General features: G+C 35.1%; 1 protein-coding gene across 5 annotated transcripts in view; it reads left to right on the top strand.

The window, feature by feature from the left end:
* ATRNL1 (attractin like 1) overlaps positions 1-14,503 on the top strand; it is a 448,295-nt gene that overhangs the window by 136,131 nt on the left and 297,661 nt on the right. For all 5 annotated transcript variants that reach the window (XR_007205109.1, XM_048310902.1, XM_048310901.1 and 2 more), the window contains exon 20: positions 6,683-6,776. Coding sequence is in view for 4 of the 5 variants with exons in the window: in XM_048310902.1 (XP_048166859.1) it covers positions 6,683-6,776 (94 nt within the window). In the remaining variant the exon portion in view is untranslated. The remainder of the gene's footprint in view (positions 1-6,682; positions 6,777-14,503) is intronic.

The following is a 14,503-nucleotide window of genomic DNA, read 5'->3' as shown; positions in this document are numbered from 1 at the left end:
CATGTGGGCGTTGTGTCTGGCTCAGGCAGCGCTGAGGGCAGGCAGCTGCAAGTTGAAGATGACATTTTCTTGAATCACTGTTACTTGATCCTCAAATAAGCCTTTGACTAAAGCCAGTCTTCTCATCCCAAATGCTATAGAAAAAGTAGCAATGTTGCTTGTTTCTGATTTCTACATCTCCCCTTCTGTGAGTGTTTTGGAATGAAATGGTCATCCCTCTCCCTAAGGGGGCTTGGGAACCCCCCTCTTGCTGGTGAGGAGACAGATTTTGAGGCATCCTGCAGCTCATTCCTCAACTAATTGAGTGAAGATCCTCAAAAAAACCCCTTCTAATGGCATTTCAGTTTGCTTGCATTTGATTCTGTCTTCATTTTCTGAGTGCTAAGTGCAATACATTACAATGTCAGACCACATTAGTTACCTAAGGCCAAAAAAAGCCTCACTTTCCATGGAGTACATTAAAAATCAGTTTTATTTTGTACCTCCTAATGGCTAACAGAGGGCAATGGTTTGCTGACTTCTTTAAATTTTGTGGCATTTTTGCCTGATACATTGTGTAAGTCATTTCTTTTCTTTGGGCTTTTACTCTGAATGACCAAATACACACAAATAGTTGCAATCACCAGTTGACTTCAGATGTTTTTCACCTTAGATTGGAATTTTTTCTTACATTTAAAGCTGCTGTGAATAACTTTTGAATGCTTTTAAATTGTTTTGCTTTTCATACTGCTTGATAATAATTTTTTTTTGTTATAATTTACAATGCGTTCTCTTTAGAGAGAATGAGGGGAAAAATAACAGCCTTTTCATGAAAGGAGGTTTTTGACCAAAATTTCCAAAATAGTAGAGAAGCTGCTGTCTTAAGAAAATTTAAAAACACAAAATAATAATAATATTAATAAATACTAGGCCTTTTATTGCCTGAAAAAGTCTTAAACACGTCTCAGTATGACATTAGACCATGAAGGCACCCAAAATCTTCGCTTTGTATTTTTGCTTTGAAAATGACTATCAAGACTCACTGTTTTAGTTTTTACTAAACCTAGTAAAAGTTTTAGTCTGTCAGATCTGAAATCACTTCTTTTTTAAGTCATTCTAATTTTCTGTTGTGTTTCCATGTGAGAAATCTCTTCACAGCTGAGAAAACTAAGAGTAATTTAAGGAATAATATTTTGAATCTTGTAGGCTTGTGAAAAATCTTTGTAAATGTTTGAATATGTAAAGAACTGTGCTATACATCAGATATAGAGTTCAGTTTTGAGTTGAACTCTTAAAATCTACAGGGTGACTCAGTGTAAAATTTGTAGGCTATTTTGTTCTTGGTAACATGTGTTTAGAAATGAAATGAATAAGTGGAAGGAATGAAAAGGAAACTGATAAGTATAACATGTTAAACTTATCTCCCAATAAAATGTTCTTAATAACGTTTCTACCTGGAATTTTCCAGTTTTCTGTGTTTAAAGGTAGTATAAAAATTTCAGGTTTTCAAACAAATTAACATGGAAAACATGAAACTGGTGCTACTGTAGTTCGTGAGTTCATGTGGCAATGTTTTGGTTCAGCATGTTTTTTGGTAGAAAATGCATATTGTTCCAAGAGCAAGCTATAAAAATTCTGTACTGTGGCTCAGTATTGGCATGAGAGATTCAGGCACAGCATGACTCTTGATAGTTGTTTAAGATTCTGTTCAGCTCCCAACAAGAGAAAAGATCCTGTCTTTCAGTGTTAATCTTGTGTGTTGCATTTTCATTATCTACTTGTATAAAACAAAATTATGGTTTTCCAAGCTGTTTTTATACTGTTAGTTGCTGATGATTAAAGACAGCTTTACTGTGATTGCTTGAGAGGTATTTATTACAAAAAACCAAAAGAAATCAGTTCACTTTTCAGGATGAATGCTTTGAACAGAAGTAATAATGAAATACAAACATTGCAGAGCTATTTTACCAGAGTAAAAATGGCTAAAGAACAAATACAAGCCTTTAATTGATGAAAGCTGTCTTTAAGTTTAACCAAACTAAATTTTGATTTCTGCCACTGATAATCAGTCTGTTTGTTGTTTCTGGGTTTATTAGGATAAATATCCCACTTCTGTTTAGTCCAGAAAGCTAAGGAGATGACACCTGTGATTTCCAGATTGCTTGACTGTTGCTTTTCAAGAAAAAGTAAATTGCCTTTCCAGTGGTCACATGATCTCAGTAGAGTTGTTCAAGGATGAGTGAAATTGTCTGTATTTTACTATGACTTGAAGTTCCATATGTGAGTGACGTAAATCCAAAACATTTGTCTCTTCTGTTTACCTTTTCTCTCTGTCTCACAGTCCTCAGCACTGTGTTTGTACTCATTTTTTCTTTTCTGTGTTATTATGCTGCTATAAAAAATAGATCGATTTGAGACCAAAGAAAGATAAATCACAAGGTAAAACAAGAAAAATGAAAATAAAATGAGTTGTATATGTGTTAATTATTCTATTAAGACTGATTTGTTATGGAGGATAATCATATCACTGTAAAATGACAGTTCAATTTCTGCATGATGGCAGTCCGTTCTAATAGCATCTTTTTCCTTTTTTTTTGTACTCCTGTTTTTATTGGTCACTGCTTCACAGAAGTTCTTTAGCTTAATTTTAATGCTACTCAACTAATGATATTCCAGAAGTGTTATTGGGCACATCTGTTTGGTTTTACATTGCCTATCTCAAAGGTGGAATGGATGTATTTCATGTATTTCCTGTAAAAGCAATTGTTGAATGCTAAAAGAGTATCAGGGGCTAAATACACATTTCTAGAGAATTAAGTGACTAGACAGTTCTGCAATATTACTAATGTAGAAAATAGTCTCTGTAGGGCAGTTCTCATATGAGTAGGCTAATGGATTACATAGGTGAATATTTACAGTGCAATTGAGCACTAAAATGTTGGATCTAATAGAAGTTTATACTTGCTATTTCTTACTGAGCTTAGTTGCATGAGAAACACTGTATCTCCTTTTTTTTTGATTTAACTTTGCCTTGAATGTTAGCAAAATTAACAAAGTATTGAGCACACCTCAATATTTAATAGCATTGTCATAGCTTTCCTTTTGAAAAATGTCAGTAAGGTGTCTTAAAGTAATTATCCATGTGCAGCTATGATTTAGTAGCCTTTCATGGAAGCAAACATATTTACTTAAAGCACCAATTGTAGTGAGCTCCATTTGAGAAGAAAAATGCTCTTGCCAGCTGTATGTTGGAGATGGGGGCTAAGCAATAAGTGTTTTTAAATTCAATTGTTTAAAATGCACACTTTGTGGAAATAGTGATGGGTATTCTTTTGTTGTCAGCATCAGCAAGAACATTTATGTGCTGAGCTGGCAAATTGGAATCAATCATACTGTGGATTTATTATTTAATAAATTCTATAGGGCTGTGATTCTGCAGCATGGATTTGCTCTACTGGATTATATTGCTTTCATATAATCTTTCTGCTCCACTTAGAATCTGCATGTTGTACAAAAGAGTGTTTTGAGCTGCTATTTCCCTAAAAATAGAGTAGATATTGCAAGGGTGAGGTTTTTTCTTGTTGTTTTTAAAATTCTAATGTCATCATTTCACTTAATATGTAAAAAATAACAAAAACAGGTTTAAATTCTATTTTTTAAGCAGGTTTTTTATTGTGAGCCATATAGTATTTATTTATTTTAAATATTTAGTTATTGGTAAAAAAGCATGGTAATTAAGTATTTAACTGTTTAAACAAAAGCATGAAGCCGTGATATAAACTCAAGTTGGAGGGGAATGCACAGAGCAGTATGGGAAGACTTGAAGTTGGGCTGCACTCACTGTTTCTGTCCAGGGGTGCAGCACAGAGTACACAGAATCATGGAATCATTTAGTTTGGGAAGAACCTGTGAACTCACCCAGTCCAGCCATTAACCCTGCACTGCCAAGCCCATCACTAACACCTGTCCCCAAGTGCCACATCCACACATCTCTTAAATCCCTCCAGGAGCAGCAGTTCCCAGGGCAGCCTGTTCCAGTGTTTGACAACCCTTTCAGTGAACAAATTGAAGGGTTGGCCTAAAAAAAAATACAGAAAATATAAACTGCATCTCTTTTCCTGACTTCTGCCAGCTGACAATGCTTGGTGCAAAATATGATTTTAAAACTGATTCCAAGACTTGGTGTATTTCTAGTAGCATTAGGCTGGGAAAGATCCTACCTTGGCTGCAGTTTTAACTGTTAACTACATTATTATCCCAAGAGAAACCATTTGCTAAGAGTGGTTAAGCAGAGAGAAACAAATAGAAAATATTAAAGAAAATGTGTAAACAGGAGTATGGAAATATTGAGGTAATGGAAGAATGTCAACCTTCTTCCAAATGCCCTGCAGGATTGTCTTGCTTCTGCTATTGATTTCTTTGATCAAATTTAGTCATGTTTGCTTCAGTAACAGCAGTGACGTCTTAAATGCATTTTTTTTGGGTTACACCCCACATAGAGATCTACAGATTGGTAGGAATCCATTTTTCATCGCACACTTGCAAGCCCAAGATAATTAACTGCATGTAAAAAGCATATTAAAATATGCTTTCATTGTTGTGAAACAGATTTTTTCTGGATGAGATTTAAAAAGTGTAAGTGCAAAGGTGTTGTCTTTTTCCATGATATTATCCAGGGAACAGTGAAATTAATAGGAACTTGCTCAATGAGAGTAATAAATGTTCATTGAAGTGCTGCTACTACATAATCAGTTATGTTTTCCACTTTCACATTTGTGATCTACTTCCTATTAAGTGAGCAATAATTGTGGGAGCAATCAATTAAGGTTAGTTGGCAATAGTTTTTATATTTGTCAAAATACTGACAGTTTTTGGAATGTGCTTTAGAATTCACCCTTTTAGCTCCTTTGTAACTTTTGTGCTGTCCTGCAATGGAGCATCACTGTTAAGAGCACTTAACTATAAGCAGAATAAGCTGTTAAGGATATATTTCTGTATTTTTCACTGAAAGCATTGCAAAGATTTACACAAATAAAATTAACTTTTGCAAAGAGGCTTTTCCAGCTTAAAGTGCCTAAATAATCATTCTATAAAAGTAGAGTGGAAAACATGAATGGATTTAGGAAAACATAACTGATTATATAGTGGCAGGACTTCAATGAACATTTATCATGGAGTGTCAAGACGATGGCAAAATTACAAAATGTAGGAATTTGTGGTAACCATAGGTATTTTTCAGAAGTGTTGTGTTATGAAACATCACACATCACTGTGCTGCAAGAAACAAGTGCAGAAATACATACAGAAATTTGTAGTATGTGTTTCTTGCAGACAGATTGAATACCTGGGACCTCCTTAATAAGAATTCCTCCTTCTGTTCAGCTGGCTATTTAATGAGCTCTGAAGGCTGAACAAACCATTGAAGTCCTGAAATGGACATGTTATTTCAATAATATCTTACATTTAATTAGGTTTTTATGTTGTCGAGTACCTTTTTCTCTATTTGTTTTAGGCTGTGGCAGAGAGGTGAGAGTGTGTATGGGATGGGTCACTGTCAAAGAAGGATTCATTTTGTGTTATTCCTTATCAGTAGAATGGAACTTTAAAACTCAATCTGTGATAGGAGTTCAATATGAGATTATAAAATGGAGAATAAACTTTTATCTTATACAGGTCACCACTTGGTACCATATCTGTTGCCAAGCAGGACCCCATATATTAAATCCTTTATCTTAGTCGTAATTAAAACTCCAGTGAAAGCATAGTATGATCATCATGGTAGGTTCAGAGTTACTTTGCATTAAACAAAGACTTTTAGTGTGACTAGCAGGGACTTATTCCAGTTTGATGTGGGGACATATTGACACATTTACCAGGGAGAGATTAGTAAATTTTGTACACTTGGTTAGGAATAAAAGATGGCTGCCTAAACAAGGTAGCAATTCAAATAAATGTGGAAAGGAAAAGGAAGAAGAGTGCTCAAGAACCGAGAATATGAAGGTTTGTTCTGAGGGGAGAATCTATCAGGCAGCAATAGTGGCAGTGAGCAGACCACTGTGGAGGGAATTACTTTGGCCTTAAAATGAAGTGATGATGATGATGTTCCTGTGGTTCTCCTTCAATTCAGATTTCAGGAGTTTTTAAGGTGCCTGTTTCCTGTTTCTAGAAGATGCTTCTTGTGGACTATACCTGTAGTGTTTACTCTGCCTGTGTTCACACGGTTTCAGAGATTTCTTTTTGTTCACTTTTGTCAAAAACAAGAACTCCAATTATATTAGATCTTTTACCAAACATCTGCAATAATACTTTAAACAAACATTTGAAACTAAATGAATGTTGTCATTGCTTTTGTCATTGGTCAGGATTTCGCTCTGTATAGCAAAGATAAATTATTAATAATTTTCTGTGTTGCACGTTGAAATGGTAGATTTTAATGGCTCTTCTCAAACCGCTTTTATTTAAGGTGTGGAGGAGAACCTCTAATGGCACATGAATAGTTTTTAACTCTGCAGAAAATAAACTAAATGATGTGCTAGTGGAATTTTCTGCAAAAAAAAATAATTGAAGTAGTAATAGATATGTATTTCAATACATCTTGTAGGAAATGTGTTTGGGATGAAGTATTAACATCTATGAATATTCATTTCATGATAAAGTAAAGTATGAGTGAAGAAATCTCACTATTCCTCTTTTGATTTTACAGCTTGCACGTGCAGTGGACATGCAAATATCTGTCACATGCAAACAGGAAAATGTTTCTGCACAACAAAGGGAATCAAAGGAGACCAGTGTCAACTGTGAGTACAATTAAATGTAGCCCAAACTTGCTGCAATCCTTGACTAGTGAATAATCACTTTTTTTCCTATTTCACGTCCTTGTTTTAGTATTGGGTTTTGTGATTGACCTGCCACTGTTTTAGTGGTGGATATAGTGTTCCCTACATTTCTCAGGAAATTTCACTATTTCTTAGACTTCTGTTAAAGAGTTACATCACAATTATTAATAATGCTTTGAAGACACTAAAGGCTTTAAAAAAATCCTATTACAAGAAGAAACTGGAGAATTACCTGTATTTGTCTTCCTTTTCCTTACATTTTTAAAATATTAGTGTAAGGAAAAAATAGATATGAGTTGGTAATTATATTCATTGTATTTGTAAGTTGTCTTGATCAGAATTTACAGTGATTCAATTTTTAGAGTTTTGGAACCTTACCAAGGTGTTTTAGACATTTCCCCACCTCACTAAATCTAGACCATAGCAATGTGTAGATCTGTTATGGAAAGTACTCTTTTTTTGCACTGGAATAGCCTCTTGTGTTTAGAGGAAGAGTTTGCACCTTCGGATAGAGCCTAACAAAAGGAGTACTAAGAACAATCAAGTGTTGAAGTGGCCTAACTTGTCAAGTAGGAGACATAACACACTGAAGTTAATTGTGAATTACCTCATATTTAAAGATGTTTCTTTCAATCTATTCTATCAGATACACTGTGTTATTTAATAGGAACCTTATTTATTTTGCAGCTATAATTATTGTAATCGTATCTGGCAGTAAACTTATCATAGCAGTGTTGTTTGGCACAGGGGAAAAGGCATATGAATCCAGCTAACTCCTCCCCAGCAGGGAGAGGTGCCAGGTGCTTCTGTTCTGCCTGCCACAGGACATCCACTTAACACTGGGTGTGCGAATATGTCTTTGATACACTCAGTGAACTGGCTTGGATCCTACCTTTAACACTTGGCTTGATAAATAGTAAAGAAACACAAATTTCTGATGCAGGGGCTCTCTGTATATCCGTGAGAAAGAGCTGTGCTGGCAGCTCTACTGTTTCCCTACTACCTCTGGGACTTTGTGTCCAGCTAATTGAAGACTCTCAGGATGAGATGGGAAATCAAGATTAGGACTAAGTGATGAAATTTTATCATGACAAAAGCTGGAATGATAATATCTATAAGCTCTGAATTAAGTCTTCACTGAGAAGTCTTTTCCCTCTTTCTTCCCCCAAACAATTAATCAGTTCTAGGTGTTAATGAGTGATCTGATTACCAGCTATGTGCTATGGACTTGTATTGATGCCATTCTAACTATAGAAAGAATGGGAAGAAAAAACCCAACAATTTCTCCTCTGTCCTTTGTAACACTTGAACCACAGAAAACAGTTTCTGTGCTGAAAATGCCAGTTCTTTATCGACCACCCTCCACATAAGGCACTCTTTACAGGCCTTCACCCCAGTCTGAATTCATGTACCTCTGTGGTTGTTGTTGTCCTTTGTCCTGTGTCTGTTTCATCACTGTTTTTTCCACTCTGGTTTGGAATTTTTGTCTCATATGATCAACTGTGCTGTTCAGCTCTATCAGTCTGCTGTCCTGAGTTTGTCTATCCTTAAATGTTCTTTTATCCCACTTACTGAACTAGAAGAGAAAAGGTTTTCCTTGGACTTCCCTGGTCAGGAGTTCCACAAGACAGATGAAATGGGAATTTGAATTTTGTCTTCTCAGGAGTAAACTTAAAATTGCAATTTCAGACTGAAAATCCCTTTTTTAGTCACATGTAATACATTCCCGTTCTAGATTCATATACAAACCTTATCCAGGGCAAGCTGTGGTGTTAAAACATTTGATATTTGAATTGTCGATGGGTTTTTTTGGATGAAATAAAATCTACAGCCATTTTCAATTTTTTTTTTTTTTTTTTTTTGGCTGTCATGACATTTCAGATTGTGAGATTCACATCTGTTGGCTTCAGACACCCGAGCAAATAACCACAGATTTAGAGTTGGAGGACATCATCAAATGATACGTTTAGGATTTGTCATTTTACTCTGATGGTTGGTTTGGAAGAGTGATCCATTCATATATGGAGGTTTCAATCGAATGTTTTTTAACTATTTCCCTTAGAACGCCAGGAGATGAAGAACATAAAAAAAAATGTAAAAAAAATCACTAGTGAGTCATGGAATGCAGTCCCATACTCATTCTAAATTTCATATGAAGAATATGAACTTGATTTATTTTGTATTATGCTTAAAAAAATAGAAAACTATTTCCTCTTTAAAAATCATCTGTACACTCACAACCTCTTTTGAATGTATCATAAGGTAGATATATATATATGCAGTCATTATCTAGAAAGATGAATTTAAATCAGCTTAATGCTTTACTTGTATTTATTACTTTATTATATTCTGTATAAATCATCTGAAACTTGATTCAAAGTGTGAATACTGTTCTCCATTGCTCTGGATGAATGTTTTAGGTGTTTTTAGGCTGTTGTGCAATCTCAACAGCAAACCTACAACCTTATGTTTTCTAAAATAAGGATTCCAATGAAAATTCCAAACTGTGGCTGTTTAGTGAGGAAGTTAGATTTATACTTCTGTCAAGAATGCTATTGATTAAAAAGTCAAAGCTGCAGGGCCCTATGTTATGTACACACCATTCCTTGTGGGAAGAGTTTGTAGGAAATCAGGGAAAGTTTTCAACAATTTTTCTCTTTTTTCTTTTTCCCTTACTTTTCCCTCCCTACATTAAAAACTTGGTGCTTTTATGGAGGATCTTATTTATTATATTTTTTATTTATGTATTTTTAGCGTACCCATCTCTCAGTTGCATTCATTTCTTAATTGTGCTGTTGGATGGCATGAAGCACAGTGCCATTTTAAATCAAAATTAGTGTTGTAAAGCAGCTTGGAGCACACATTTACATTCTGTTTTACAATGTTTCTTTAATGACACATGGTCATATATTTTCTAAAAGTTAATATTTTTGTTTCCTTTAAGTAGGTAGCTTCAGTTGGGAAAAACCTTTAGTTATGTCCTAATCAGGAGGAAATTTGTTTGATTATTCTAAGTAACTAGACTGTAAAATATTTAAAATAGGTACACATAAGAAGTTTGGAATTTTGTTTTTCCCCTTAATTTTGGTAATCAAATAGCTGATAGCAAGAAAATCATAGTGACTTAAACCATATTTTTAGGTGAAAACTATTGCTTCAAGGCAGTTTTTTTGTTAAATTTTCTCTAACATTTGATTACTAGCTGCTCATTTTATTTTCTCGTAGAATTCCTGGCAGAGGCTTTAAAAACTCCATATGTTTTGGTGTATCTGTATGCAGGATTATCCACAGGGAACTTTTCAGGGAATAGGTCTGTGGGAATGTGTAGAAAATGCTAAGGGGATGGTTCAAAGTTCAAATTTTGGTACTACGCGAGAGAAATTTTGCTAGATGCAAGGAAGAAAAATACAAAAATTATGGGATTAGGTGAGTAATTAAATAATTCTTTGAGAAGATTCAGTATGTCTGGGCTCTTGCAAGTGAAAGCATTCACCTGGCAATGCGTCTGTAGCTATTGTCATCACCCTGTGAGAACTGGGATAAAACTGGGCTTCAAACCCTCTGTAATGAAGAACTACTAGTTGGAAGGAAAATACTGGGAGAAAAATATTATTTTTAATCTCATATGGTGTATTTTATGTAGTTGTAAGAAGGATAAATTCAAGATTATAAAATACGTTGCTCATTTTAGTTCTAGTAAATGTCCAGACCATTAAATTCTTAGACATACTTCTTCTGTAAAAGTGGAAGAAATACGATTTTATTTATAAAAATATACACTATTTATTTGGTAAAAATCTTTCCTGTATGTAAGCTTTAAATAGCTATTTAATAATGTAAGGATCCGTGCATAAAAAATAAGCACTTATTGATAGTCTGTTTTACATAAGAATAAGATTTTCAAATATCCAGCTGTACTCCCCTGTGTAATTTCCTTCCACAGAATGGTACAATTCCTCTTACCAGATGGAAAGGCAGGTAAAAATATACTGGGCTATGAGTCAAATTCACCATTCTATTGATATCACTGCAGCTTTATTTGCTGATAGTGGAGTAAATCTTTTCCCAATTGTTTCCACTCAGAGTTTCTCTTGCTGCTTTCCAGCAGGGGAAGAATTGGCAGCAACCATATAATAAATTCACTTGATTTGAACTTCCTTTATCAGAGACACACATACAAACCCCAAAACCAAATAGAGAAAAAGGTATTGTTGCTGGAAATTTATTAAAAACCCCCTTATTCTATTGAGGAACTGTATATTCCTGATCGAGGGTATAATCCATTTAATACTGGTTACTGTGGTGGTTGGTGGTTTTCTAAAGTGAAGTTAAAAAGTATAATATTTAGTGGTTTAAATTACTACAGGAACAGCATTTTATGGTTTTTTTTGGCCTGTTTTCAATACTTCTTTTCCTCCCCTATTTCTATCATTTGGTCAAATTCCACCATTAGTTGTATTTCATATGCCGTGTTTTCTACTTCGTGCTGAGTCCAGTCCTTGAGTTTTCAGTTTAAGAGAAAACTTTGACATGCTAATGCATGTTACTCCATTACCTGTGCTGTTTGGAGAATTACAGCAAAATCTGTCATGTAGATGTTGGTGGGTTTAGCAACTACCTCTCTTCTTATTTAACTGCCTGTAAATTTTAGCTTGCCTCTTTAAGGACAGGTTCATGCCCTCAGCTAGTTCTCAAAGAGCTGGATCATTGGGTTTCTAAGGAGAACAATAAAATAAAACTCCTACTTCAACATTTATGAGTACGTTTATGTTTTAAATGTACTCATTTTCTGCTCTACATGTAGTAATTATTGTCAGATCTTTCAAGGATTTGAGATACTTTTTTCTTTTAATTCATGTTTCTAGCATCAATCATTTTTTTTTAAATTGCAGCTTTCATTTAAACAATATGTCTAATATCTAATATTCAGAATGTGAACCAAATACACTCTAATGGCTTAAACCCTCAGAAGGCACTTGAAGCATTTGAAATCTAAAATTTGAAGAACAGTAAAATATGGGTTTTGGCAGTATTGTATGTCACTCTTGGCCTTTTTGCTGATTTTTTTTGTTCTGTGGTAGGCTCCCTTTGTCTGCTTTGGTATATTCAGTATATGATATGTAAAGTTCATGAGGCTCTCTGGGACCTTTCAGAGTTGCAGGCTCTCTGTAAGTGAAACTACACTTTTTGTAAGCATTGTTACTTCCAAATATTACATTTTATTCAGGAAATTACCCAACTTTGTAGAAATAAATGTGTCCCTGTCTCTTGTACTCACTTGGTTTACATTTGTATGGATGCTGGATATAGATTAAAATCTTTTTGGTTTCCTATTTGAAAAACATATGGTGCTGGATTTTCTTTCAAAAGAAGTGAATCAAAACATCTTGTTTTTAAAAATTCTTCCTTCAGTGCCACAACCATGCCTTTCAGTGACTGGCATTTGAATAATCTGTTTAGCTCAGTGCATGTTATATCAGCTACCCAAGCCTTTCACAGATTGTATGCCAGTGAGACCTGTTTTGAATTCCAGTGCTCAGGATGCATTTGTTTTAAGGCAAACCTCTTTATATAAAATGCTAGTAATTTTTGGTGCAAAGTGTTGCTATAATCCCAGTTGTCTAGGGATGTACAGTTAAGGTAATGCTTCTACGTGTTATTTTTATTAAAATAGAATAGCACAGCTGAAAAGACTTAGACAGGTTTGCGTGTTCTTTAGGTCTGAAATAGACCCATAAAGATTTAAAGCTAAATATAAGCTGAAGACACTTATTCTGCCTTTAGCTAGTTAGGTACTGAGTTTGGACTGAGATGAAATTAGGAGTGGGAGTGATGTTAATGTTTACTCATACAGGAAAAAGAGAAGAAGTTACTCTTGCCCCATGAAGAGTTACTGGGAGGAAGAGAGGAGGGGAGGTTATGACTGCCATAAAATTGCTTTGAGTCTGATTTTTTTTCTTACCCAGAAAAGTTGTAGCTTTAGTTTCTGTGCTTGTTTTTGGAAAGAAGGGGGTCAAAGGCCTTTGTGGATTGGGCTGGCTTTACATCTTGCCTAGGGCTAGCTTTAAAGCAGAAGTGCACATAACTGCATAGCCAATGCTTTGTCTTAGTCTCAGACGGTCAGAATAGGTTGCAAAGATTTGCAGTTTGAGGTTGTCTTTTTTAACCCCAGTTCAAGCTGTTGAAAATGACGGGGCTCTTCTGCATTCCGTCTTTCAGGGTGTGCAGTAAAGGCACCTGGGAATGCTTTTCTGTGGCCAGGATTAGAACTCAGTTCAGAGTTAGGGATGCTGAGTAATGTAAGTCACGTAAGCCAGAAATCAGTATGAACAACTCTTCTTGTAAAGCACCAGCCCAGTGGGAGAGGTGTTTGCAGTTACACCGTCCCCTGGCATTGCTGCTTTGAGAAAATGAAAAAGGAGACAGGAGAATTTCTTGTAAGACAGCCAATAGAGAGTCTTTAGATTCCAGAAAACACTTTTTGGAGACTGCTGACAGTGGAGACCAGCTTCTTTTCAACATACGGCTCTACCAGCCAGTCTTTTTAACCTGCATGAACCAAATAGTCCCAACACTATAGTCTGTTCTTTCTGTCCAGATACAATGCTGGGGTCTCCACAAAACATAAATACATCCAGTTTGATTACCATGGTCACTACCTCTGTTAACTGTTAATAAAATTATTCTGTTATTTCATGTTGCTGGTGTTGGATTATAAACTGTCATTGTTCATGGGAGCTGTAATTAATCTCACAAATCAGAAATTGCCATGTATAGGGTAGTATCTGTGAATTACTCTGCAGGCAGGGGGGAAAAATAACACAGATTTCCAGTAGGGTATGAAGTTGGTTGGCCCTTCCTACTACTTTGGTTAAAGATAAGTTGTTCACTTTATAGATGGAAAAGAAAATAACTGATGGCTTTTCTGGCTACTCATCCTGCTGTCATCAGAAAAAATCCTTCAGCTGAGTTGTGACTGACAAAACCAGATATTTCAGGGAGTTCTTTTTAAAAGTTCTACTATATGCTGCTCTATTGTAACTGATTAAATTCAATGTATGCTGTGTTACAGTAACAACCCTCTACATCACTATTATTATTGCTGACTACTGCTACTGCAGTCAGCTTTGGACAATTAACTTTGGAGCAGAAGGGAGAAAAGTGATATTTCCTTTGTGGAAGGGGAATATTTAAGGAGATTCTAAAAAAAAAAAAAAAAAAAAATTTAAGAGTAAGCACTCCTACAAAACTTTATGGAGGACAAAACCTTTTCAAGGTGAGCATCTTCCAGAAAACAGATGTTGCTAGTACAGATTTTTATGGAGCTGATATCTAGAACAAAGAATTTGACATATTTTATCATTTTTGACTTCATGAAACACAAACACTGGTCAGTTTTAGTATATGTAAACATTTGAGAAATCAATGGTGTCAGACTGATTTTAATTTTTTGGTGTTTCTGAGGGGATCTTGGCTATTATAGCAGATACAGATCATCCTTAAAAATGTTTTCTCAAAATGTTATGTATCATTATTGGTCCTTTGTGTTGGAAAAGAGCTGAGGAGAAAAGCCAAAGGGTTTCTGACATGCCCCCATTCATGCTGATCATTTTAGCATCATAGACAGAAGCAGTTTGTTAGTTGTCTGGAAAGGAGAGAAGGGAAATAAGTGAAAAGAGGGACTTACA

Source organism: Corvus hawaiiensis, chromosome 8 (genome assembly GCF_020740725.1).
Source record: "Corvus hawaiiensis isolate bCorHaw1 chromosome 8, bCorHaw1.pri.cur, whole genome shotgun sequence".
Classification (NCBI taxonomy): domain Eukaryota; kingdom Metazoa; phylum Chordata; class Aves; order Passeriformes; family Corvidae; genus Corvus; species Corvus hawaiiensis.
Note: the sequence above shows the minus strand (reverse complement) of the source record. Positions and strands in the feature narration are given on the sequence as shown.